This window comes from Oryza sativa, chromosome 3 (genome assembly GCF_034140825.1).
Source record: "Oryza sativa Japonica Group chromosome 3, ASM3414082v1".
In the NCBI taxonomy this organism is placed as follows: domain Eukaryota; kingdom Viridiplantae; phylum Streptophyta; class Magnoliopsida; order Poales; family Poaceae; genus Oryza; species Oryza sativa.
The window spans coordinates 13,966,452-13,987,389 of record NC_089037.1 but is presented as its reverse complement, the minus strand read 5'-3'; the positions used below and the strand labels follow the sequence as shown (position 1 = coordinate 13,987,389).

The 20,938-nt window shown below is 45.0% G+C and overlaps 1 protein-coding gene and 1 pseudogene across 1 annotated transcript; one reads left to right on the top strand and one right to left on the bottom strand.

Moving 5' to 3' along the window:
• Positions 1–6,695: 6,695 nt before the first annotated feature.
• LOC107277534 (uncharacterized) lies at positions 6,696–7,849 on the top strand. Its single transcript, XM_015773897.3, has one exon. It carries the CDS (start codon positions 6,802–6,804, stop codon positions 7,564–7,566), a length of 765 nt encoding a protein of 254 aa, XP_015629383.1. The 5' UTR covers positions 6,696–6,801; the 3' UTR covers positions 7,567–7,849.
• An 8,532-nt stretch (positions 7,850–16,381) lies between these two features.
• LOC9269048 (uncharacterized) lies at positions 16,382–19,520 on the bottom strand (annotated as a pseudogene).
• Between the last annotated feature and the right edge of the window lie 1,418 nt (positions 19,521–20,938).

Here is a 20,938-nt window from a genome sequence, read left to right as displayed (position 1 = left end):
CTGAATGTATGAGCGAAGTGACTCATCATCCCTTCGCTGTACTGCGTGCAAGTCCGCTTCCTCACCTGGACGCGGATATGTGCCTTGAAAGTTCATGGTGAACTGTTGGCACAAGTCCTCCCAAGAGTGGACGGACGCGGGTGGCAAGTTCATTAGCCAACCCCGCGCCTGTCCCTTCAGGGCCATGGGAAAGAAATTCGCCATGACCCTGTCGTCACCCCCGGCGGCCTCGATCCCGGTCGTGTAGACCTGGAGAAACTCGGCGGGGTTGACGCTCCCGTCATATTTTTCGGCGATGGTGGGCCGGAACCTTGGGGGCCAACGGACGTTCCGAAGGCTCACCACAAAGGCTCTACAGCCGACACCACCAACCGGGGGCACGGAGGGCTGATCCCCGCGTCCGTGTTGAGGTGACACTCCGGACGAGGAGGCGCCCTCCGTTGCGTGGGCAGCACGTCGGCCATTACGCCGGCGCTCGATACTGATGCGGGCATCCGGCTCCCCACGCAGATCTTCCCGGGTCGGAGGCGCTGACGAAGGAGTGGCGGCCGAATGGCGAACAGCGGCCGCCGCTCGCCGCGCCCTCCGTCTTGACGACGCGGAGCCGGTGGTAGCAGTACCAGAGGTCTTGGTGGCGGAGGACCGCCCACCAGCATTTAGGCGCTGCCGCGCCGTCATGACCAAGTTGGCCACGTCGTCCAGCCAACGTTGGGCTGGAGACTCCGGGTCAGGGACAATGGGCGGGTGACGTAGGAGCGCGCCCGCAGCTTGGAGCGCGCCCTGGGGCGTGCTGCCGTCGCCGTAGACGAGGAGGCGACGCTCCCCATCTCGCCGCCCTTCCCCATCACCCGTGGATGTCGAAGTCGCGGATCCTTCGACCCTCTCGAGCGCCTCCTCCCGCCTAGGACTTTGGCGTGGAGGGGCGGTGGAGTACGAGCTCGACGGCGTGGGTTCGGCTCCCCGTCGTCACCGCTAACACTCGGAGAGAGGTTGTGCGCCTTTGCTTGTTCGGCCATTGGGCTGAACAGGAAAAGCTTGGCGCACACGAAAGAATGCGAGAGCTTAGAAAAACACACGCAGACCCCCCTACCTGGCGCGCCAGATGACGGAGCGTGGGGCTCCTCACCGGGAGACCACGCAGGCCCCCCTTTGCCGGTTCGGCCGGGGGCCCTGGGTGAGATTCTAAGCTCCTAGTCTGTGGAAAGTTCGCGAGAATGGAAAAAGCACAAGACACGGGCGATGTATACAGGTTCGGGCCGCTGAGAAGCGTAATAGCCTACTCCTGTGTTCTGGTGGATCTGTGTATGAAGAAGCTACAAAGAGCTGGAGAGCCAGAGAGCTCTTATTCTAAAAACCCTCTTCTCTTTTTTTTTTCTCTCGTGGGATCTCCTCTCTAGATCCTCCCCCCTTCCAACCCCCCCTCTTAAGTGGGCAAGGTCCTCCTTTTATATCTCAAGGGGATACCACATGCACCACTTCTCCCTCTCTCTCTTTTTGGGTGGGGGCCCATCCTATCTATAGTAAAACTTGGCTTGCCTTCTCTTGGAAGCTGAAACACTGCCTGTTTTTGAGTGTGGCCACGCGTCCTCGTTCGTCTGACCTCGGAGATCACCCTGTCATCTCTTCATAAATGGGCGGAGATTTGCAACGGCTGCTGCCCGAGTGACCCTTCTGATGGGACGGCCCATATCTACCTCCACTCCGCCGGAAGCAGGTGCAACGTGGGAACACGGTTGTCTTCCGGCGACATAACCAGTGTCAGACCAGTCACAGACCGGTCACCTTTGTCCACCACGTGTCAGTTTAGCAATCTGCATGTTCGCCCTTCTTCATACAACGTTTTGCTTATAATGGTTGGGATAAAGCCTGGCATATATCTGACCAGGACCAACGTGCCATCTCCAGGAGCTAGCACGCTGGCTCCGGCTAGGGACGAGTGCCTAGAGACTCTCATCCTGACGGGACGGGGCGAGGCGTGTGTCAGATCGCCTGTTGCCTCCTAACCCGCAATCTGACCGATCTGTGACCGGTCACAGACCGGATAAACGAGCGTGCCATACTGCGCTACATGTGGCGTGACGCGCTCGTCCAAACCGCAATAAATGCGGTTAGGTGAGCCCCGCTATGCTCACCTACCCCATATACGCGGCGCAAAACCCACAAGGGGTCGGGGCGCCTCGGCCCTCGGGGCCGAGACGGGAGCGGTCCGACCCCTCGGGGAGACAAAGAGAAGGGCGGCCGTATCACCCTCGGGCCCGACCCTCCCGAGGGGGTTAGGCCACGTGGGTGATCGTGTCTGCCTCAAGTCTCTAAGTCATGATACTCCCGGTCCCATGTTACCGACACCGCCCCTGACTAAATTAGTGTCATCAAATCAATAATTGAATGTATTTTCATAATAAATTTATCTTGGGTTGAAAATGTTACTTTTTTTCTATAAACTTAATCAAACTTAAAGCTGTTTGATTTTGATCAAAGTTAAAACGTCTTATAACTTGAAACGAATGAAGTATTTCATAAGCTTCTCTACGTGCACCATGTTTTTTTTTAGGGAGTGCATCATGTTTACTCTAATTTTGTAGATCATATACTATTTCATCTCAAAATAATAGGATAAGTCTCCGAAATCTCAAATCCCACCGCATTATATATTTATTACTCGCGTTCATCCTCATGAGCGCAAAACCCTAATTATCCCCCCCCCCCCCCACCTTTCAAATTTGTTCGCAGTCTTAATTAACATGTTCTCTCTAACCACTGGAAGAGAACTCGATCGGTCAGGTACCAGAGCCGCAATCTGTTCTTTTAATGACGCTAGAGGTGCACCTTTTCAGCAATATTTCGTAACGTCACTGACCGTGATGTTTAACCCAACTATACATGTGCTAATTATTGGAATTACGAAAATGAGTAATTGGTGTGACGAATAATCAGCGTTGACTGGTCTATTTAATTAATGCTCTGGCTCTACAAATTGAATTAGACTTAGCGCTCATATAGTCGTATGGAGTACTCCCTCTTTTTGTAAAAAGAAATAATCTAATTCCAAATATATAATCTGAACATGTTCAGATTTATCTTTAGAATTAATTTTTTTTATAGAGGGAGTATGTTATTTTTGGATTTGCTTAATTAAAGCACAAGCTACTATTATTTTCGACAAAATCCCAGCTCAAATTATATTTTTCATATCATTAATTTTACGGTTGAGCCTATAGTTTGTTCGTGTTAAATTAACTCATTTTTCAAGTATTTTAACATCGTGTGTGACTGTACAATTAATCAACTATTAATGCACATGTACAGAAGTGGCATACTGGCATATGTAGATCTCGATCCCTCCCCACGCCCTTGTATATCATGCATTAATTAATTATATCATGCAAAAGCATTAAAATTCTAGATCTGACAGAGGTTCAATAATAATTTTTTAATGCTTTGTATGGTTTTATGGAAAACAAATACTAGCCGGTGGATAGGACATTAATATGCATGGGTAAATAAAGATGGAGGAAAAAATCAAAGTATAGTTCCCTAGCTACTCGGATCCTACTATAATGATATGGAATTTTAATTAAGAATATTAATTATTAGCTGAGTAATATATACCACTCGTCCTAATATTTAATGGTTGCCAAGCTAATTGAATTGCTGGAGCTGAATTGATTAGCTGGTAATATTTTCTATAGATAGGACGTTGTTAAATTCTGCCATTTGGGCTAAGACATAGTACATTCAAGCACAATTAATGGTTTAGCCAGAAAACACAACAGAATTGTAAACATCTGTAAAATTATATATACGTGATGGGTTTACCGGCCTGTCGGAAACCATTGTTAATTTGTTAGTAAATAAATCCCTTTATCTCCTCAAAAGTATCATTTCAGTACTAGTAAATTTATTCATGAAATTACTTACTAATTCCTAATGTGCACGATATACGAATTCTGCTATAGTTAATTAATTAGGTCGATCGATCCAACATGAAATCTCCTTTTTGCTTCATTAATAGAAATAGTATATTTATTTATGGTATCATTGTTTTCTTATAATTTTCAGATATTATTTCGCGTTTATTTATATTTAGGCTAGAAGGGCTAAATTTTCAGATATTTTCTCTACCAAAATAAAAAAAAACTGTATTTCAATAAGTCTAGTACTTCCCTGCAAATAATGGACATCATTTTAGAGTGTCTTATAATCCAGGATTTTGATTGAGTAACCCCAAGCGAATAATGCCAATACTTTATAGTGTTGACAATCTTGTTACCAAAATAATCATGTTAGCTCCAACCCAGTAGTGGTCTTGCCGTGGTGACTGGTAATTGCCTCGCTAGAAGATGGGCTAGCTAGCAACATAATGCCCATACCTGTACGGCGTCTACAAATACATTTACGTACTCTATTCGTCCAAATAATTTTATCTTTTATATAGAAATAGACTATTCCCAGATATAATATTAATTTATAAGTTACGGAGAGAGTGCATTTGTTGGCATATGGTCTACACTCTCTCTGCATTGCCATACAAGCTATGCCAGGCAAGCACTGAACAATTAACTCATGGTGTTGTTCGGCAGACGGACGCGCGCTGCGGCCGCAACGGTACTGTTCAAGCTGACTGTGGTGCAGCCATGCACAAACTTAGGCTGTGTTCGGGAGGCGAGGTTGGGAACCTTGCCTCCTGACACGGAAAACGAAGCACGTGATTATAGTGAGACTAATTAAGTATTAGCCTAAAAAACTTGAAAAATGGATCAATATGATTTTTTTAAAGCAACTTTCATATAGAAAACTTTTTAAAAAAATGCATCGTTTAGCAGTTTGAAAAGCGTGCATGCGGAAAACGAGAGAAGTGAGCTGGGAAAGAGGGGTAAAGAACACAGCCTTAATAGCCCTTATGGGTGTCTTTAGGCCATGTTCACCCTCAACTTTCAACTTTCCATCACATCACATCACATCTAAAACTTTCCTACACACATAAACTTTTAACTTTTTTTTCAAACTACCAACTTTCCCTAAACTTTTAACTTTTTTTCAGGAATTAAACACATCCAATATACTAAAACTCTATATTTAAATAATACTACTATATGATATTATTGAGTTTATTGGATCTTGATATACTTTAGTGATTATCTTTCTATAAGAATGTGATGATAGTATCTAACACAATTATGTTATTGTAAAAATACTTATAAAGAAAATATAGATTTTATGTTTTCAAACTAAATATTTTGAGAGTTAGGATGGTCAGAGTTTTAAAATTTTACTTATCTAAAATTAACAGTGGCATACATTTATCAATAGGCGGAGTACCGATAATATAATTACTTTGAGAGAACAGAATGTACATTAATTAAGTAGCATTAGTAATAACCATTTTAATTTGCCGGCACCAACCTCTTAATTACTGTAAAGTGAGAGTAGTTTAATTGGTTAGGTTTCTTGTGGTGGAATCAGCCCATTCGAGTTAGGACCTGGACTTAGACATCGATGCTCGTATTTATGGCTAAACCTGTTAGCCGTCGACGATAAGACACCATATGGTGATTTCATCAATCTGAAGATATACCGATCCAATCTCTTAAAGGTGTTCATAGATATAAGATATGCAATTGTTCATTAATAGAGATGAATGAGCATCTGCTTTATATTCTCTCCGTCCCATTATAAGTGAAGCTATAAGTTTTCGTGCCCAACTTTGATCGTCTGTCTTGTTTGAAATTTTTTTATAATTAGTATTTTTGTTGTTATTAGATGATAAAATATGAATAGTATTTTATACGTGACTTATGTTTTTAATTTTTTTTTAAAAAAAATAAATAAGACGGACGATTAATGTTGGACACGGAAAATCATGGATGCACTTAAAATGAGAGGGATATAGTACTATATTTTTTTAAAAAAAAACTCTTAATTACCAACGCACGACTTTCTCGCACCAGGCCAATTGACCCTTCCTTACCCACATATACATGCAGATGCGGTCATATCTCATAGACTCATACTACGTACCCTCTCAGTAACGGAAAGGTGTTTGTCTTCTGGCTAACTGCTACAGTGTTACTTATATACGTATCTCTCAACTTGTGAAAGTCTGAAGCTGTCGCTGTGCCGTCGCTGCTAGTTAAAAAAGGCTTGCCTTGGACTTTTTCCCCCTCCTCCCATGATCCCATCCACACCACACGCAGCAACGCATCCACACGCTGGATGCTGCTGCTGCTGCTACTCCTGCTGCCGTGATCGATGATGACGCGGACGCCACGCGCGCGAGGCGCGATCGATCGAATTCGCCGTCGACTTTGACCGCCGACGTGGCGGCGACGCGCGCGTTCATCTAGCCACATAGCTAAGCTAGCTTACTTCATTTCATTTCAAGATATAAGACGTTTTGACTTTAAATTTAATTAAATTTGTAAAAAAAAAATAGCAATATTTTTAACTAAAGATAAATTTATTGTGAAAATATATTTAATTATTGATTTGATAAAACTAATTTAGTATTATAAATATTATTATATTTGTCTATAAATTTTATCAAACTTAAAATAATTTGACTTTAACTAAAATCAAAATATCTTATAATCTGAAACAGGGGAGAACTACCTAGCAACCTTGCCTTACTTCCAATGGCGCGCGACACGCGCACGTCGACAAAAACCTACCCCTTCTGGTGGGTGTACCCGATCATTCCAATGCATATTAATACCTCTCTTGCTCAGCGCCGCGAGACCAGTAAACCCTAGCAAGGTTATTTCTTCATTTTTTGTACTTTGGATTATTTCTGCTTTGCTTGCCATGGCCGATGATGATGGCTACCGATGCCAGCAGCGGCGGCGGCGGCGGCTGGTGCAGAGGATGGTGGCGTGCTTCGGGATGTTGTCGCGGCGGCGGCGGACGGTGAGGCTGGTGCTGTGGGGAGGCGAGGTGCGGGCGGCGAGGCACGGGAAGATGGCCGGGCAGGTGATGCTCGACTTCACGGACAGCGTCGTGTGCCGCGCCGACGGGTTCTGCATCGGCCGCCCGGCGCCGGTGCTGGCGATCGAGGACCGCCTCGTCGCCGGGAGGACCTACCTCGTGCTCCCCGTCGACCGCCTCCCGCAGGGCTACGACGCCGTCACGGCCGCCTCGCTGGCCGCGCTCTCCTACGACAGGGGCGGCGCCGGCGCCGGCGCCGCCGGGGCGACGTCCATCGCCGGCGGCGCCAAGAGCCCCTTCGAGTACGTCAAGGGCGACGACGGCCGGACGGTCATCAAGGTCACGCCGGAGTTCATCGTGAGATCCATCACCTCCTCGAGACCAATAGGCGCCTGCGCCGCCGCCGGCGACGAGGTGGTGGAGGGCGGCGGCGGCGGCGGCGGGGCGCAGCTGTGCAGCACGCCGGAGCTGAGGAAGCACTACGAGCAGCTGGTGGGCGCGGCGAGGTGCCGCGCGTGGTCGCCGAGGCTGGAGACGATCAAGGAGCGCAAGGGCGCCAGGAGGATCGTCGTGGCGGCGGTGAGCCCCGGGCGGCTGTCGCCGGTGGCGGCGAGGCTGCTCGGCCTGGACCGAGGAGCAAGCTAGCTAAGCTGATCGATCGATCAGAAAGCCTTGTAATTAATTAAGCTCAAAATTTCCGTTCTTGATTGCCGCTTGATTTGTTCATTTGATCAGATTGCTAGCTGCTCCTCTTGTTTAATTTGGCAGCAACTAATTCATTTTGATCTGAACAAATTTAGCGATGAATTTGAATTCGGTTATTATTGGAGAGTACAGGTATAGTTTTAGGAGTTTGCTTGGGATCGATGTATGATCCGTGTAATTGAATTGAAAAAAAATATAAATGTGAATTAATATGCACCGTCAATTAATTGTCACATTATCAGGAATTCATCTATGTGCAATTAAGCTAGGTACATCGATCACCGACGCGCTTGGCGTTGTTACGTCATACCAGGTACTCCGTAGTCCGTACGTGCGTAATTAGTTAGCAGATTTGCATTATTGTACTGACCCGATCTATCTACATTACGATTTTGTTCGAAACAGCAAAATTTAATGAGAACTGCGTGCTGTCCATTTCAAGTTTTCAACTCGAATTTTTTTTTAAAAAAAAAAGAGAGAGAGAGAAAAACTGTTACGCTGCTTGGATTATTGGACCGGTCAATGTAATCTCCATTGGGGAGTTAGGAGATGTGGGTTGGTGGTTTTTATGTTGTTCCCTCAGTTTTAATTGCTAATTTATGCATATCACCACGTGATCGGTTCGATTAATTCGGCGTGGACATAAGTTTGGTTAAGTTGTTTTTTCGCACGTGATTGAATTAATTCAGTTGCCCAAAATAGTACGGCTAGCTAGATGGACTGGTAGAGTCGTAGAGACCGAGGGGAGCTGTCAATTGGTGTTTGATTAATTAGCCGGTGGTTGCTAAATAGCTAATTGTTTACTCAATCAGCATGTAGCTAAGTCATGCAGGACGTTCTGATCTAGTTATATTTGTTGGTTAATTTATAAGTTCTCCTTCATTTAGAAATGAAGCTACTAGTGCACATGCGGTTCATGCACATGTGTGTGAATCATGAATCCGCTTCAATGTAACACGTGCCACAAAGCCCCCGTGCAGCTATGAAGAGAGCATATATTATCATATACTCCTTCCATCCCTAAATATTTAGCGCCGTTAACTTTTTTAAACATGTTTGACCGTTCGTATTATTCAAAAAATTTAAGTATTTATTAATTTTTTTTCCTATCATTTGATTCATTGTTAAATATACTTTTATGTATATATATATATATATTTACATATTTCATAAAAGTTTTTTTTAATAAAATAAACGGTTAAACATGTTTAAAAAAGTCAATGGCGTCAAACATTTAGGGACGGAGGGAGTATATACGTGCTAAAACCCATGTCCCTGTGTGTGTGAATCAGCGAAGCGTATAGAGTATTAATTTTCATATACTTCTAAAAACAAATAACAACATCGCACTATTGTTTCCTCGAACTTTTCTTCTTTTGATACCAAGTCAACGTAAGGTAGTAATTAACGCGGGATTATTCGTGTGTGTGAACGGTGTCACAGACGATGAACCAGGACACGCAGATCAAAGGACAGGATAAACCGCCGATCGCGGGCCGCAGCCTTGGGTTTGTGAAAGGAAAAAGTATAATTTGACTCCCTTAACTATGGCACGAGTATGATTCATAACCTCCAACCACAAAACCGGGTATATCGACTCCTCCAACTATCAAAACCGGTGCAAAATATATCTGAGATGGTTTTGGAAGCGGTTTTGGCTTACGTGGCGCTTACGTGGCAGTGTTGACCCGGTCTCCGTCCTACGTGTCGTTGACATGTCACATATGTGGCATTTTAGAATAAAAAAAACAAAAATACGTGGGACCAACATGTGATTCACACTTAAAAAAAATAGTGGGACCCACCGACATGTGGGCCCCACATGTCATCATCTTCATCCTTTCTTCTTCCTCTCTCCTCTTCTCTCTCCTTTTCCCCTTCCTCTTCCTTTTTCTACGGCCTCCTAACTCCCTTCGTTCTCCTTTCTCTCGGCCCAAGCGCGCCGCCGCACACCTGCTGCGCCGCACCGGTTTATGCCTGACCGCCGAGCTTCGGAGCTGCCCGCCTCACCTCCTATCCACGACGCCGCCGAAAACCACTTCGGTCCTGACGCAGCCGCCTGTCCTAGAGCACCGCCATGCACAGGGTTCGACTTCCCACTGTCGTCGCATCCGGGACCCCGCCGGTAACGACCCCTCCCAAATCTCAGCTTGAGGAGGAAGATGCTAACCGTCCAACCACCTTAAGACCAAACGATTAAACAAAAACAGATTAATTTAGGAGAACTTTTATGGTACAATGTACTACCAGTATATACTTGTAGTATAAACAATCTAACGGTATAGATTGCCTTGTGATGATGTGCAAGCAAACGGTAAAAAAAAATCGCAGGGATAAGAAAATTCCCAGGAGCCGAATCAAAAGGGGAGGGAAGAACAAGAACTGAACAGATGGAAGAACATGTATACTTGGCAGGGTAAACCAATGAAACTAATCTCAAAGAAAAAAAGCAACAGATGCGCTCAGAAAGCCAATAAAAGAGAGAGAAACACATTTTTAATAAAAGGAAATGCTTGCTTAATTGTTCTGAACCAAAAAAATCAAAGGAACAAAGAAGAAGAGGAAGGACACACCAAGATCAGCATGAAAAGAAGGGGAGGGGGCCGCCGTGTCCGCCCTAGCCGCCGTTGTCCGCCGCCTCCTCCTGGAGCCGGCGCCGCCGAGCTTCTCACTCGCCACCGCCTCAACCATGGCCATGGCCGTCAAGGCCAACACAGCCGGCGTCGTCTCTTTCTCGCTCGTCCTCAAGCCGTTGCGGGGCGACTTCGCCGTGCGCAAGTGGTTTGACTCTGCCGGCGGCGGAGACGACTCGGCGGCAACGATGTGTGACCGACATCGGAGCACCATCCCGACACTGGAGGCAGTGACAAGCACTGCCATGATGCAGGAGGAGGAAGGAGGAAGAGGAAGTTGAACGGGGAAGAGGAAGGAGAGAGAAGAGGGGAGAGGAAGGAGGAGGAAGGGGATGACATGTGGGGCCCACATGTCGGTGGGTCCCACTATTTTTTAATGTGAATGACATGTTAGTCCTACATATTTTTGTTTTTTGGTTTTATTCTAAAATGCCACGTAAGCGACAAGTCAACGCCACGTGGGACGAAGACCGGGTCAACACTGCCACGTAGGCGCCACGTCAGCCAAAACCACTTCCAAAACCACTCAGGGATATATTTTGCACCGGTTTCGATAGTTGGAGGAGTCGATATACCCGGTTTTGTGGTTGGAGGTTATGAATCATACTCGGGCCATAGTTAAGGGAGTCAAAGTATACTTTTTCCTTTGTGAAATGGATATTGGGCCGACCGAGATGTGAAAACCACACGGCCCGCTTTGGTACGGACGGAGGTGATGCTCCACACGTTGCCGCCATTGATCACTGAATAAGTCCACTTGACGTCCTTCACCTTTTGAGTTTAAATCACAACCTCAAACGTAATACTAGAAATCTTAACCCCCAACTTACAAAACCGATTTAAATTAGGTCCTCCGACAATATAGAAGGTTGGTTTCTCTAACGTGACAAGTTGACTATGGTCAACCCGGGTATCAGCATGGGACCCACGTGGACTCCACATATAAGTCGGAAAAAAAAGTGGCCTGGGCACTGGAATCCCGATGAACGTAGTGGGTATAGTGACTTGGGCGTTATCGAGAGCAGGTTGAGAAACCCACTCAACGAGGGGATTATCCCTGCCGATGTCACCGACGGTGAGGGGTGAGGATGGTGTGGAGGGGCCTGCTATCCCGCAACTACTGCTCCAGTAGTCGTTGTGACGTTGGCTGCGGTGACACCAGGTGGGGTGCCTGCTATCCAACTGTGGTGAAAGGCAGGGTTTTGCGAACAGGTGTGTGTGCACGCATGCGCGCGTGCGTGTGTGTTGGGGGGAGGAGGGGAAGGGACAAAGGTGGAGATGAAAGGCGGGCGAATCTTCTAGAGGCGCATGGAGAGAGGCTTGGGTTGCTGGTGCTACGGTGGAAGCAGGCAGTGAGGGGAATGCTGGTGCAACAACGGTGAAGGGGTGCCGACAGTGAGCTGCTGGACTATATCGTGGAACTGGTTCTTGCTAATGTTTTAGACATGCGACTGTGGAGACTGTGGAGTGGCCTTGCAGATGTTGTGGCTGATCATGTTAACGCCAAGATGCATGTTGGTGTTATTGTTGGTGCGATCCATGGCGGACGGGGATAAAATTAGCGGTCAGGAGCAGCATGCCTAGGCGATTGGGCATGGTGGCGAAGCTAATTGTAGTCCTGGATGAAGGGGAGGGCATGGACATGGCGGATTGGTGGTTGATGTTATGCACGGAGATGAGAGAAGAGGAAGCTAAGATGCACATGAAAGGGAAGGAGAATCTGTCCTCGGCATCCGCATCCCTGTGCCCTGCCTAGACCTCACCGACTACATCATCCTTGATCTCTACCTCCTATGCCTCGCTGTCGAAACTTGGGATGGAGAGATAGGTGCACTGTCGCTACCGTGTGCTAGGGGAAGAGGTGGGAGAGAAGGGTTTTTCTTGTATTTTTCTGTGCGACTTACGTGTGGACCCACATGGGTCCCACGTTAACTCAATTGGATTGACCGTAGTCAACTTGCCACATAACAAAACCAACCTTCTATACTACCGGAGGACCTAATTTAACCCGGTTGTGCTACTTGGGGTCAAAATTTCTAGTGTTATGGTTGAGGGATGTGATTCAAACTCGACATAAAGATCATCAAGTGAACTTATTCCTTGATCATTCCATAGGAATCCGACCTTTTCCTAGACGAAGAAAATGGCTCGCCTAATATCTAAAACTCCCAGAACTAAAATGCAGAGGGAGTACCTAAACAAACTGATGTCCATCGATGGTTTTCAATTTAAAAGCTAATAACGCACTGGTAAGAGCAGGTACAATAAACTTCCCCTTGCCGGTTGAAAGGGTCAATTAGGCCTAGAGGGGGAGTGAATAGGCTAATTTAAAACTTTATGCGGAAGCTAAAACTGAAATAAGGTCGGAAAGTCTGATCCACAGTCAGACTATCTGAAAATATCAGATAGTCTGATATTGGATCAGACTGAGCACAACAAGTAGATCTATCACACAAACAAGAGTAAAGCACAAACAGCGACTAGATCTATAGCGGCACAATTAAGCAAAGCTAAAAGGAGGATGAAGGGAGATCACCAATGATGAAGTTCACGAAGTTGTTCCCGGAGTTCAAATCCTTGAGGGGATTCTACTCTCCGTTGAGGAGCTCACTAAGAGCCGGGTCTTTGCTAACCCTTTCCTTAAGAGGTTGCACTAAGCACTCCTCCTTCCACTAAGGGGTATCTCTTTCCTTGCGGAGGCGAGATCCGGCCTTCACAAACTTCTCCTGGCCAATCACACGTAGATTAGTGGCTCGGGAGTGACACCTAGCCGTCTAGGAGTCCTCAACCTCCAAGAGTAACAAACACCACACAACTCTTGGTCAAACCCTAGTGCTCAAGATCGAGTGAAACACACACTAGGCCCTCAAACACCAAATCCACAACCACCAAGATCCACCACACAAAGAACAAGGAGGGATTTGAGAGAGGGAGAAAGAGCTCAAAGATCCAAAGCACCTTAGCATCAAGCTCAACCCAAAGTGAATGAGAATGAAATGAGTTGGGTAACCCTAGAAAAGGGTTAGGTGGGGGGTATTTATAGACCCCCCAAAAATGTGGCTGTTGGAGGGGAATCTTTCAGCCCATGTCGGATAGTCCGATACAAGATCGGATTGTCCGATATTTTAAACCTCCAAGGCAACAAGAAACAGAGAACGAAGTTCCATGAAATTTTGGACTTTCCGAGACATCGGACTATCTGATGTTAAATCGGAGTATCTGATATTTTAGAAGCAAAAACTTCATCCTCAAACAGAGACTCAAGTTCTATGAAATTTCGGAGTCTCTGTATCATCGGACTATCTGATCCGACATCGGATACTCCGATACTTAGAAAAACTCACTCGATAGGATTTTTTCAAATCAAGACAGAGAGTGAAGTTCTGTGAAAAATCGGATAGTCTGATGTTGCTCAAGTAAAACTGCAATAACTTTTTACTCCGAACTCCGATTTCGAAGATCTTGGACTCTATGGAAAGCTAGTATCATGGGCTATCAAACCCAACATAAAACATGGTCCAAAACCTTTAAGAGATGTTGAAAAACTTGCAAAGAAACCCGGTGTAAGTGTTGTGACAAGTGAAACAACTCGGGATTGAAATTTTGACTTAGGTTTTTCAACTCACACAAAGATGAAGCATTTTGAGCACTAATATTCTACCAATAATATGCATGTGGTATCCCTCTTAATAGTACGACATTCCTACGACACAATGTAAGGTAAAAGATACAATATACCATTTGATCATTCCACATTGCATCGTGATGTCGCATTCATGGGGTATGCATCTCATTACAACATGTCGAGGACATAACAACCTTCACATTTGCTTGAATAAAAGTGTTAGTTCTCTCTAATCGCATTGTAATCAATCATCAAAATCATTAGGGGCCTAGATGCACTTTCACCGGTGATAGGGATCCCACGTACTCCCTCCGTCCCAAAAAGAGTCGAACTCTGGAGGGGGGAGTTTGTCCCACAAAAAATCGAGTCTTGCGCAGAAAACTAGAAACGTCGTCTCGGTGGTGGATGGGCCCACGCTCTCTCTCTCTCTCCAGTCTCCACCACCCGAGCCTTATCCCCTCCCACGCATCTTTCTCGTTCTCTCCGTCTCTCTCGCGCGAGTTCGCACAACTCCTCCAGAATCCCCATCGCATCCACCACCCAGTTCCCCTCCTCACTCCACCCATCTCTCCCGCTCCTCCCCACACCTTCTTCCCCGCTCCATGCCGCTCCTCCTCACTCCCGTCTCTCCCGCTTCTCCGCGTCCACCTGCTTGCGGCGGCGGCGGATAGATCCGTTCCGAGGCGGCGGCGACCACGACGGCGGGTGGAGGCGGCTCGGATGCTTCGGAGATGTGATGCACAAGGCGGAGGCGATTGATGGATGCAGTGCTGTTGGCGGATTTGATGCAGATTTAATTTCTTTTTTGTTCTTGATTCTTCTGTGTTTTTTTTGTTCTTCTATGTTCTTGTTCTTCCTAGTTCATGCAGGTGAATTCAAAGCATTTCGTTTGGTTGTAGAGATGTTATCTTTTCCTTTGGCAAGTGTAAAAATTGATTGGTTCTTGCTCGTGAATTCAGAGCACTTATTCTTCTCTTTTTTTTTCTTTTCAGATTGGAGAGATATCTCTTCTTTCTTTCTGTAGTATAAAAATCCAAATTTTCTAGCCTTTTTGTATACGGCAGATGCCTCCTGTATGTACTGGAGTACTACTAATCGATGGATAAAAAAACGACAAAAACAACAAACACTGATAAGGGTATTTTGGTATTTTCACATTCGTCCTAAACTTGCATCAGGAATCCAGGAGTAGACTCTTTAGGACGGAGTGAGTAGGCTGCATTGCTGAGCTAGAGGGAAAAATGATGGAGAGTTAGCGCAAGCGGGCGACTATTTATAGTCGCTGAGCTACACACGCATTTCAAGAAAACGGGGCCCACTAGCAGAGCGGAGAGGAGCTGGTCGGCAGTCAACACAACCACAGACTGACGATAAATATATTGATAAACTACTACTCATCTTAACTACTGTGGTAGTAGCTATCTATTGTACATTTTACCTACAAAGTTAACTCTTCATGACATGGTAAAAGTTTATAGCCAGCAACGGGCTACACTATTAAACTTGCTCTAATACAGTTTGAAATTGTGTTGTTATTGTTGCTATTAATACTCTCTTCGTTTTTTAATATACGACGTTATTAATTTTTTAACATATGACTATTCGTCTTATTAAAAAAAATTTACAAATACATAAGATATAAATAATGGTGAAAGTACTTAGTGATAAAACAACTCACAGCAAATAAATGATAATTATGTAGTTTTTTTAATAAGGCAAATAGTTAAACGAGTGCCAAAAAGTCAACGCCATTTGTTAGAAGATGTATAGTAGTATAAAGTATAACATGGATAAATTTGTAGATGGCCAAAAGGCCCGCCCGGCCTGGCTCGGCCCCGGCACGGCCCAGCAGCCATCGGACCGGCACGGCCTGATCGGCACTTCGTGCCGGCCCATGGGCTGCACCTCCCGCCTAGGCACGGCTCACCAGTTGTCGGGCCGTGCCGGCCCGAAGGCACGGGTGGCGGTCTTTTTTAAAATAAGCCTATTTTCCTCCCTCCTCGTTGGACTGTTACATATGTATAGCTAAAATAAGTCTATTTTTCATCCCTCCTCTTTGGGCTAACATGTATAGATAAAATAAGTCTATTTTCCTTTCCTCCTCTTTGGGTTGACATATGTATAGATAAAATAAGTCTATTTTATATCCCTATTCTTTCGTCCATGGCATATAATATATCTATTTTTACTCCCCTATTTTTTTTTGGTGTATCAGGCCTGGCTGCCGACCCATCGTGTCGTGCCAGGCCGGTCCAACGTGCTGGTGGAGGGGCCCAGGCACGGCCCGGTGGTCAAGCCGAGCCGGCATGGACCAGACCTCCGTCGGGCCGTGCTATGCTTGGGCCAGGCCAAAATGCCGTGCCATGGGCCGGGCTGTCGGGCCTCGGTCCTTTTAGCCATCTATAGATAAATTCTCTAAAAAAGAAGACCTTACAGAAGCTGCAGTCTCCAGACCACATAGATATATTTACGTGCCGGCCACGATCACATGACAATATTCCGGGCAAACTGTGGAGACAGGTAAGGAAAGCAAGAAAAAAAAACTCGCAAGTACACTACGACACGGTTCAAGGGAAATGTCTCGAGCACTCACTGAACAGCAGACAACGTCACTCGAGCAACAAGGACGGGTCTCTGCTATGTACATCACGACCGCACTCCTAAACCATATATATCGATTAATGCTCCTGAGAACCACTGCCCATCACTTGGCCACCTCAACCCCGATCCTCTCTGCAACCTGCGTAGTTTGAAATAACCATTAGATAGAGAGTACACTGTACAGAAGATCATTCTACTGGAACCTATCGGAGATTCGGAGTTGTGGATGAAAGGGAACACCGAATTACAGAAAGGATGCTAAAGAAAGGGACATAAAACTCCCACATGATTCTAGAGCTTCGATTTAAACTTCAAACGATAAATCTCCCACATGATTCTAGGGCTTTGAATTGAACCTCAAATGCAGCAGGTTCTTCTAAACAATGACAAGTTGACAGCTAGTAGTGTTTAATGCGCTACTCTCATGCCAGACATCACTGTGCCAGTAATGCATGAAAGATCTGTTGTACCTTCATTAACAGTCGTCAAGGCAACCCCTGACAACACAATGCACAGTTGCACACATAGCCAGTAAACGAACCTCACATAGTCAAAGACTTTGATGATGCAATTTGATTATTAAATAAATGTAAGAGCAACTAACATAAATCTCCTGAATGATTGCTACAAACCATGCAGATGGCATAGTGTTATTAAATTATTTACAAGTTGTAAAGAGGATGGCAACTCTGCCAGGAAACAATTTGCAAGAGAAGAAAATGACTAATGTTGGGGGGTGTACAGAAGAAATACCTCCTTGAAAGAGTGAACATCACTTCCCCATAGCCAGGCATCGCAGCCTGCATCTCTAGCTCCCCATATATCATTCTACGATCATCGCCGACATGCACGGCCTCTTCAGGTTTGACACCTAAAGACTCACATGCCTTCAGAAATATTGTTGGGTTTGGCTTTTCTGCAGCAACCTGTTGTAGATTATTAATGGGAATAAGAGAATTATATATAAAACTGACTTCAACAGAATAGATAAGAGTATATGACACGAGCATGGTATGCATGGAAAAGCATATAATGCTGAAGAAATGACAATATAAGTCGACATACCTCAGCAGAGACCGCAACCGCATCAAACCAGTGATCACACTTCAGAACATGTAACAGAGGCCGTAGACGGGTATCAAAATTGGAGACAACAGCAGTTTTGACACCTGCCTTTCTTAAAGCTTTAAATACGTTTTCAGCATCAGGATCACAAAGCTTCCAAGCCTATCAAGCAAAAAGGATTCTCATTAGGCCCACAAAATGGAAGCTGAACTATTTTCATACGTTGAAGGCACAGTTAATCTTACCTTCTCTGTCATATAGTACTGATATAGTTCCTCAAAGTACTGCAAATCTGAACAGCCAGTAGAAGAAGTGACTATATGCTGCCAAAAGGGTCTACCATCATCCACATACCTTAACCAAGTTGGAAATATACGAAGTGAGATCAATCTTAAAGCTGTCTAACTACCGTCAACAGAAAATACGCAGTAGTGCAGTACATGGAACATAACAAACAAAGGAAACATCAGTCAAATTGGAATTCAACTGAAAAGAAAACATCATGAACAACAGCATGTTCTTGATCTAAGCACAAGAATGTTGAATTCCCCACTGTCTATACAATTTTTGAACCAAATATACAACATCCCATTGTTTGTTTATCCAAAAAGGGCATTTCAGGAGGCAACAGAATGGTAGTTATCCACAATTTTTTTTATTTGGTAGAAATTCAGTGTACATCATTGTTAAGGTGCATACCATCATATCCTTTTTGTCGTTATCTGCAAAATCTAGGGATGCTAATAAGAAACAAGTAACAGCTGAACTGAAAGTAGTTACTACTAATTAAGTGATGGGGCGCTTGCTGTCCAATAAGAATGATTGTGAATTACAATGAATATGTGCTGACCCTTCAACATGTTAAGGAAGAAGGTTACATAGGAAAGAGAACTCGAACTACATACACAGAGTCAATGAATACCCAGTTTAAATCTTTTATCATGATTCATTATTTGTAGATAGAAAGACAGTGAGTTCACACAGATCCCTTAACCTTATAAGCTGACATGTGTAAAATGATGTTTGTGCTTGTGCTCTGGCAAAGCATGTAATTGCCAATTTATGCAGGTTTACGTGAATGAAGCTGCTTCCAGCTTAGAAAAATTCTAAACATTTCACAATGACTTCAAAAGATGCTTCCAGCGTAGGTTTTCATGACATTAAAAGTCAGCAGAACAATAGTCAATACCAGCAAGTTCAACTTATTGTTACTCAATCAAGGTACAGATTGCATCAATATAATAATCAATTTGTATGCAATATATATACCGCATTCAACAGAATAAGATTTAAACAGATTACAGTTCATAAACAGCAGCAATTACACAAGTATCAGATCAGATGATGAGATGAATGAATTGGCACTTTGGCAGTCAATAATTTCGCGTGTATATACCACAGATTCGCACCTGAGCCGTGATCCGCCCCACGGTTGCTCATACGCACGCCGGTATCTCGCAAGGATCTCATCTTCGGAGTACTTCACTCCATACTTCTCACCAATGCTCTTATACACCTAAACAAAAGGGGAAAAAAACCACGGTTCAAAGCTCAAACGGTCAGAGATCAATTCATCGCAGGAGCGACATCGCACTGCAAACTCTGCACCCCAACAATTCCGGCTGAACTCCATTGATCAGACCCCGAGACCCACACATCGCAGTGCGCACTGAGGAGACGAGGGCCAGGAGCTAACTGACCTTAGCGGTGGGCTGCGCGGGGACGACGAGGGTGCCGACGGCGTCGACGAGGAGGGCGCGGTGGGTGACGTCGCCGTAGACGGACTTGCGGTAGTCGTAGTACTCCCGCGCCGCCGAGAGCTCCCACCTCGCCCCGGCCCCGCCCTCCCTCTCCGCCTCCGCCTACGCCGCCGTCCCCAGCCACCGCAGCCCGCCACCCTTGCGCGCCCCCGCGGCGGCCGCGGCCGCGGCAGTCGCGGACCGCAGCGTCGCCGTCGCCGCCGCCGCCATCTCGATCACGGTGGGGGATGACGCCGGCTGGCTCCGTCGATGGTGGTGGAAGGCTCTCTCTCTCTCTCTCTCTCTCTCTCTCCGGAGAGCCGCCGGGGAATGCGGGGCTCCGGTTGTCGTGCGCGGTGGTGGCGGAGATGGGGGGAGAGGGTGGCGGCCGTGTGCTGCACTGTTGCTGCTTTCGTTTCCTTTCTTCTTGGAGATGGACTTCTGTTGGTATCGGACCTTCTAGAACACATTCCTTTAATTTTTTAGGAAGCCTGAAAGGGTAAAAAGAAAAAAAAAGTGAGTTTGTATGAAGACAGCCAAGATAAGTTTAATTTATCAAAATAGGAGGACTCCCTCAATTCCATAAAACACAGACTAATATGATATCTAAATTAGTAACATTGCAATATGGTATATCATATATTAGATCATTTTTATAGAACGGAAGAAGCATATGTTTTTATAAAAGCTACGAATTCTAACTGTCTGAATATCAAGCTGTGAAATAAAATTTTGTTATCGGTATTTATAAAAGCATCACCAATAGTCTCCTTATTCTATCCACAATCCTATTTTTTTAAGGATTTTGGTGAAAAAAATAGCTCCAACAGATCTTATATTTGATTTTTTTTTAAGTCCCTTCCATGCATCCTTTGCTCTCTTCATTTGAGGGAGAGCGACGGGGCGTTTGCCGTCCCCAATCTCTCATTCCGCGTGTTTTTTTTTCTCAGGGGGAGTGCTAGGAGAGCACGCTAGAGGGAGGAAAACAGGAAAAACTGTTAGAGTCCACTTTATTTTTTTAGGATTTTGGTAAAAAAAGGCTCCAACCGGTCTCATATCTGATTTTTTTTTTTGAAATCCCTTCCCCGCATCCTTCGCTCTCTTCATTTGAGGGAGAAGGACAGCGCGTTTGCCATCTCCAATCTGTCATTCCGCGTGTTTTTTCTGGGGGGGGGGGGGGGCAGGAGAGCGTGTGAGAGGGAGGAAAACGTGAAAATTTATTAGTTTAGCAGAAGAGTCCACTTCTAATTTAGGGATAAAATTTAGGCTTTATCTTGGCGGGATCAGTTTTTTGGCTATCTATTTTCAGATTAGGAAACCCAAAAACAACTTTTTTGGGAGATTATACGTAATCTCTTGGTGATGTGATGCTAAACCTCTCCGCTTTTGGCCTTGCAAAATTCTAAGGTTAATTGCTCGGTAAATTGGTTAACTTTAAAATATTAAATTTTACTTTTTAAAATGAAAAATAATCAAATTCCACTGGCAGTCAACGGTTTTTAATTTTTCTTTTGAAAACCAAGAAATAAATATCAATAATGCCTTATTTAAATGTGGTTTGGTTTTGTGAAAATATGTGTGTGGTCATATTCTAAGAAAAATAAACATGTGTGTGAATAATAAAGAGACATTGCAGCACAATTTCTAGA

Bases quoted from the DNA above. Each gene is read 5' to 3' on its own strand.
- LOC107277534 (XM_015773897.3), top strand. From the start codon at position 6,802: ATGGCCGATGATGATGGCTACCGATGCCAGCAGCGGCGGCGGCGGCGG.